Source organism: Prosopis cineraria, unplaced genomic scaffold (assembly GCF_029017545.1).
Source record: "Prosopis cineraria cultivar Desert tree isolate PC_DT_omini unplaced genomic scaffold, ASM2901754v1 PC11, whole genome shotgun sequence".
NCBI lineage: Eukaryota > Viridiplantae > Streptophyta > Magnoliopsida > Fabales > Fabaceae > Prosopis > Prosopis cineraria.
The window spans coordinates 31,965,250-31,972,084 of NW_026555342.1; the positions used below are offsets into that span (position 1 = coordinate 31,965,250).

Sequence of the window (6,835 nt, forward strand, 5' to 3'; positions counted from 1 at the left end):
ACATTTTTTTATTAGCTCTTTTTTAATTCAATGGTTGAAATTTTTTTTTAAATTCCTCTAAGCATTATATTTAATATGGGAACAAATCCCTGCAGTTACACTGGTGGAGTGGCAAGTGAGCCTATCCTTACCGTGTCTCATTTAATGACGTATAAAAAGACTTGTCATCAGCAAAACACGCAAACATGTTTATTCAAATTTAAAGTTTTTTTTCTTTTGATTTTATGTTCATCAAAATAATTTTTTTAATAGATCTATTTGTCACCCATTTGCATATATATATTTAATTTAAATGGTTTAATTTAACATTTTTTTTCAATTCTTATAAATTAATTACTTAGATGTGTTCTGACAGTTCATATATAATATTGATCTTTTTATAACTTTATAAATTTTATTTTGATAAATAAAATATTAAAAACAAAAATAACACCCTTGCACTTGCAAAATATTCTTTGAATAAAATTACAAGTTAGAAACTTTAAATTTAAACCATACTTAAAATAAATCTAGATAATAAATTTATAAAATTATAAAAATTTTCATATTAAATTCAAACTATCCAAATTAAATCTGAACTGTTTAAATTGGTGATAAAATAAATTTGCTAAAAAAAAATTTTATAAATTTTTATTTTAATAAATATAAATAAATATATAAAACAAAAAAACTTCTTTTATAAGCCAAAAAATAAAACATTCATTATCAAAATGCATTTCAACCAAGAAAACAAAATCATACAGTGGCAGCGGAATTGAATCGGAGTTTAAAAGAGCCAAACAAAAACACAATTGTATACTTTACAAATGAAAAGCCTTTTTATGCACCTCCCTCTTCCCAAAGATTGGAAACACACAATGAGCATGGGATCCGTTCCCATGTATTGAATAAAGAGAAAAATCAAAAATAAAAAAAAATAGTAGAGATTAATCATACCTGATGATAAATTATCCTATGAGCACAGCCGAAGATCAGTACAACTCTGTTTATACTTTCCCAAGCTTGAATTTTAAAATCATCCAAGTTTACATACGATAAAGCAAAGCAGGGACAATTGACAGCAAAAACTCAAGAAACTATAAATAAGGTCTTTGTCCTGCATGCACGGCGCTAGCAAAGTTCATAGAGCTTCATTCATGTCTTCGTTGCAGGTCTAACAAGCCCCAATCCAGAACCACTTCCCAAATGCTTGAAGTCTCTGGCTTCAAGATGATCTCCATGACCAGTAAACCCAGTCCCTCCTTTCTCCAAGTTCACCAGATTCTTCTCTTTACAAGGTTTGTCACAAACAAGGCAAACCTTATCCACAGCCATGAACCTATCAGCACATTTCTTGCAAAACACATGCCCACATGTATTGAGGGCCACGAGCGACATTGTGCTGGTGAGAGTAACTTTGCAGCTAGGACAGATATAGGTCCTATCAAGAGATTTGGGTTTCTTCTGCTCACTAGTATCTTCAGAGAAGTGAATGGAAAAGAGAGTCTTCAACTTGAGTTTCTCCTTTCCTTCTGGACAAGTTGTGCTAGTTGAAGGTGCTTCTACTTTGACAGGAGCTTCCGGCGTAGCAGAAGGCAGCCAGAATGCCTTCATCGTCCGGAGAGCTTCCTCTTCATAGGTTGTGACCTTCACACTGTTTGCCCCATGAAAACCGTGCTTATCTTGACTATAATTTCTGTCACTATATTGGGGCAGGGCGCCATGATTTTGCTGATCAAATGCATCAAGCTCCTTGGCCTTTTGCAGCATCAATCTCTCTTCTTCCTCTTCTTTTTCCTGCTTCTGCTGTGCAGCGTGGGCAGCAAGCTTCCTGTTTTTATATCGTAAACAAAAAAATATATTTACCGCATGGCTGGTATTTGACTAAATAACAGAAAGGTAATCAAATCAGAGAAAGACACATAAAAAACAGAAGGTATTACTTTCACTCTAAAACAAGGACATCAATAACTTCCTGCTTTTGGGATAAGGGACTAAACATTAAAGAAAAGGAAAGTTATCCGTACAAAGGACTAACAAACAGCCTCAACAAACATTAAGCATTACCTGCTTTTGGCCGTTCCATGTCAGGGTAAATTCAGCAACAGAAAATGATGCGTTACTCGAATAGAAAATGATAAAGCCAAACCATTGAGACACCCACACAAACATATAAATATATTTACAACAGAGAAAGACACATTAAAAGGGGTAAAAAAAAAAAAAAACTACTACTTTCACTATAAAACAAGAACATCAATAACTTCCAAAAGCTCATAAATAAAGAAAAAGAGAAGTTATCTATATTATAAGGGCTAACAAACAGCAAGCACTGCCCGCTTTTGGCTGCTCCACATCACTTGTTATATAGCACGGCAAAGTAACCCTTCATTTGAATGAGGAGAAAAATAGGGAGGAACGAAAACTCTAAAAATAGTAAAAAATTACAATTTTTGGAAATTTCCCATATTAGTTTTCTCTCCTCTCTATTTTCTTCCCACTTTTCCCTCCATCCAAGCTAAGCCTAAGTTCAGCAATTAAAAGTGATGTGTTACTCAAATAGAAGATGATCAAGACCTAGACAAACCACTGAGATAATGTTATGGGGGTAAGAGCAAACATCAACAAGCAGTTTTAGTCCGTCTTTATGCATTTTATCAAATATCCATAAGTTTAATCTTTAATTGACATTGGTTTATGTCAACTGTTAATCCTTATAGCAGCAGCCAACCATGTACATAGATAATTTTACATCCCACTAGTGACGTCTATACATAAAAGAAAACAACAGACAAGTTTCATTATTATCAAGGGTGACCTTGTTTTCCTATCCCATTTACCTAACCTGAGAAAAGAACCTTTGCCGTGTTCCAAAATTCCTGTCTCAATTAATATAGCCAAGAGTAAAGGAAAATTCCTCTCTTGCACTACGTGTGAATGTTAATGAAATTCAGGGAGGTATTATGCATTGAAGAGTAGAAAGCATCCTCCCTCTATCTTGCTAGATTTTTACCCTCTTTAAAGTCTCAATGCAGCCTAACCTTTGCAGATGCACATATCCATCAACACTCCACAGAAGATACACATATTCATCAACACTCCACAGAGCTAAACCAATATAATACTCCTCCATTCCCATTCATAAATCACAACCAACAACAATCTATACTGGGCAATTAAATTACCACAACGAGCACGAAACTACAATATGGTGTTGCCTTCCAAAATTGCCGAGACTTCTATTAGTGATACCATTTACAAACTCAAGAAGGAGATGATGAGAAAACTAGAAGAATTGAAGACCACGCTACCTATACCTTGCTAGATTTTTACTCTCTTTTAAGTCAAAATGCAATCTAACATTTGTAGATTCACCAATCCTAGTCACATACCAATGAAGATAACCAACAAAAATGAAACATTTTAGAGAAGTGTGATAAGTTGAGGGCAGAGGCTTTACTGAATATTAAGCATTAAACCTAATTGTCACATGGAACAAACCACATCACAAATTCAAGTGCCAAAAGCTTGATTAGATCCTGCATAAAGCTAAACTAACAATGGACAAGGGCAACAACAAAAATCAGTCAAAGCTAAAATGTGGCAAAGTCTTTCAATCATGCCTATATGCTTTACAAACTCATACAGAATTCTAAACCAACAAAAATGAAACATTTTAGAGAAGTGCTATTAGTTGAAGTTTTACCGAATATTAAACATTAAACCCATTTATCATATAGAACAAACCATGTCACAAATTCAAGTACCAAAAGCTTTATTAGATCCCGCTTAAAGCTAGACTAACAATGGACAAGGGCAACAGCAAAAACCAGTCAAATTTCAAATCATAAATTCCAATTCCATGTTCAAATGTGTAAAGTACTTAATAGATCAAATATATAGACAGAACAGAAATCAAATTTGAAGGTGAAGCAACCATACCTCTGAATGTCTTTCTTCTGAGACAACAAGCATTCCAGAATGCACTCTTTGCAAAATACATGGCCTTTCTGACAGCTCATGGGATCAATGAAAGGTTTTAAGCAGAGGCAGCAAGCATCAAACGGCTTAATTGAGTCCTTGCCGAGCCTCTCCTTCTGGGTCCCATACCCAAGCTTTCGTTTCTCCTCATAGGTGAAAAAAGCTAGGTCATTGTTGTTCTTTGAGTGCCTCTGAGGCATCTCTTAGGGTTAGCTTCGCTATATCAAAAAAGAAATCTTAGAAGCGACTTAGGGGATTGTCCTCCACGCTGCAAGGCTAGGGTTCCAAAACAGGCACAATCAATGAAAGGAATAAGACCTAGTCACCAAATTGCACTATGGTATCTTAAATCAGGGAAAGAAGAAGCCCTCGAAAAGGTTACCTCAAAAGGATTATTGACCGCTCTTTTATTCCCTAACAGCCAAAGTATCATCTTTGTTATTTCTTTTATACAATTTTTAAACCAAAAATCTTCATTCCAATAAAATTTAGAAGACTAGAAAAGATCTCAACCTTAACCCTTCACATATAACATGTTTAATCCATAAGTCTCCAAAATATATCTAAACAATATCTACAGTTTTCAAGTCTCAAAGTAAAAAGATAAATAACTTATGATTTATTCAACATTACCACTCATGTTTATCCAATTTCATTGACTTCATTTCTCAAACTTTTCATCAAACATTTTACATCTACCTAACAATAAACATAAAAACAAACCAACTTGATCCTGAAATTGCCTAGCAAATACTTTTCCCAAATTCTCTAATTCCATTCGCAGCCAACACAATAATCATGCTTAAGCTTATGTTTTCCAACTCTTTTCAAATAGATACAACCAAATTTTTCTCACTTTTAACCTTAACCATGGCTCCTTGAAGTTATATGAAAACAACTTCACCTCCTAGTTATAACATGTAAATCCAATAAATTTATAATAAAATTTCCTATCAGACCTTTTATCAAGCACCTTATGTACAAATATGAAGAAACAAAATCATCAAATTTCTTACTACTAGAATCACCCAAAAATATGCGGCATTTCATCAAAGGAAATCAAGAGAGAACCAAGTTACCTAAAAGAGACAGAGCAACAACGGCACGCAAGCTTCAGAATTCAGCGAGTAAGATGCGAGAACGGCGAACGGATTAGGCACGATGCAACGCGACGGGGGTTCAATCATTCACAGAAAAAACCAGCATCAAAATCGAGCCTTGGGATTCAACCGCTTCTAGATCTCCGAACAAAATCAAACCAAAGTATAAGGAAAAGTAAATCGAACCTTGAGAGCAAAGCGATAGAAGCAGACAGTAGCGTGAACCTTGATCTGAACGGCGAGTGCGAACAACAACGCGAACAACGCGTGATCTGAATAGCGAACACGAACAGCAACGTGCTCTCAGTTTCGAATATTCAAATTATTATGGAGGAGGGAAGGAGGTGCCGTGCTTTGCTCTCAGTTGCGAAGACGTGAAGCGGTGAAGGTCACAGAAAGAAGGAGGCGCTGATGCGCCGTGCTCTGCGAAAACGAAGCACATAACCCAAAATTAAAAAAAGAAAAATTCCTTTAAATCGGGACTGTCAGATTCAGATTTAAAGCTTTTCCATTTCTTTCATTTTTTTTATTTTATATTTATAAAATAAAAACTTAAAACTTATAAATTTTTTATCATAAAAAATTTTAATAAATCACTAATCACAATCTATAATCTTATCTAAATTTAATATTAAAAATTTTATAATTTTATAATTTTCTATTTTAAAAAATAAAATATTAATTTTAAAATAAATATAACATTTTAACAAGAACCTACCGATTTTCTTAAAAAAATTATAAGTTGAAAGGTTTGAATATGAAATTTCTATTTTTAAAAATTTAAAAAATTAATATTAAATTTTGATAGTTTAGATTAAATATGATTGGTCCATGTTACTATTAGTAATGATATATTTGTTAAAAATTTCATAAATTTTGCCCCCTAAATTTTTTTATAAATTTGTATTTAATATAAAATAAAAATTAAAAATTTAAAGGAAAAATTAATCTTTTAATTCTTCAACTTTTAACTCAGTCCTTCAGCTATAACTCACTATGATTCAATCCCTCAACTTTTGATTCACCTATAACTCGATCCTTATTTTTTAAATTTTTTTAAAAAAATTTCTTATCAAATAAGAGAGATAAAAAATGCTTATATATTATTTTAAAATACCCTCCTCTTACTCATTGATGTGAGATATAAACTAACATGAAAAAAAATTAGCAAAAGTTAAGGGACTAATTTATAAGTGATTCAAAAGTTGAGAGATTAAGTCATAGGCGAGTCATAATTAAAGGATTGAGTTATAAATAATTTAACAGTTGGAGGGTTAAAAAATTAATTTTTTAAATTTAAATCTAAACTAATTTAAACAATGCAAATGTGATGAGCACCGAGTCTGATGTAGAAGGTGGGAGTGTGAACTGAAAATGCTTTCCTGGAACTTTGAGTGAGGCTGGCGGATCGTTCGAGTGTCTACCTGCCTCCCCTCACTGCTATACCCTGATCGAGAAAGGCTAGGGATTTTCAAATTGGGGATCAAGGCGTTAAACGCCGTATCTTTCAACGTTTAACACTCTCCTTTATTTTTATTCATGAAAATATCAAACAAGGATTGTTAAAAAAAATGTATACTAATTAAATATTATTTATTATTAAAACTTAAATAGATATTTATTGACTCAAGTTTATCTTTTATCAATAAGTATCTATTTATATTTTAACAATAATTTATTTTAAATTAAAATTAATCTATTCAGGTTTTTTTTCATTCGAATTTTTACAACAATTAGTTTTTTATTGATATAAATTTCTTCAAGTAGTCATTCAT

General features: G+C 32.7%; 1 protein-coding gene across 6 annotated transcripts; it reads right to left on the reverse strand.

Annotated features, from left to right (window-relative positions):
• Positions 1-920: 920 nt before the first annotated feature.
• Positions 921-5,513, reverse strand: LOC129285983 (E3 ubiquitin-protein ligase CSU1). 6 transcript variants are annotated; one of them, XM_054922007.1, is made up of 5 exons: positions 5,247-5,513; positions 5,040-5,071; positions 4,343-4,374; positions 3,922-4,236; positions 921-1,810 (listed from the first exon to the last, which is right to left on the reverse strand). In XM_054922007.1, exons 4-5 carry the CDS (start codon positions 4,158-4,160, stop codon positions 1,135-1,137), a joined length of 915 nt encoding a protein of 304 aa, XP_054777982.1. In that variant the 5' UTR covers positions 4,161-4,236; positions 4,343-4,374; positions 5,040-5,071; positions 5,247-5,513; the 3' UTR covers positions 921-1,134. The 6 variants fall into 6 exon arrangements, with proteins under 6 accessions (XP_054777982.1, XP_054777985.1, XP_054777980.1 ...); XM_054922010.1 differs by lacking the exon at positions 4,343-4,374 and having other exon boundaries at positions 3,922-4,173; XM_054922005.1 differs by lacking the exon at positions 4,343-4,374 and having other exon boundaries at positions 3,922-4,178.
• Between the last annotated feature and the right edge of the window lie 1,322 nt (positions 5,514-6,835).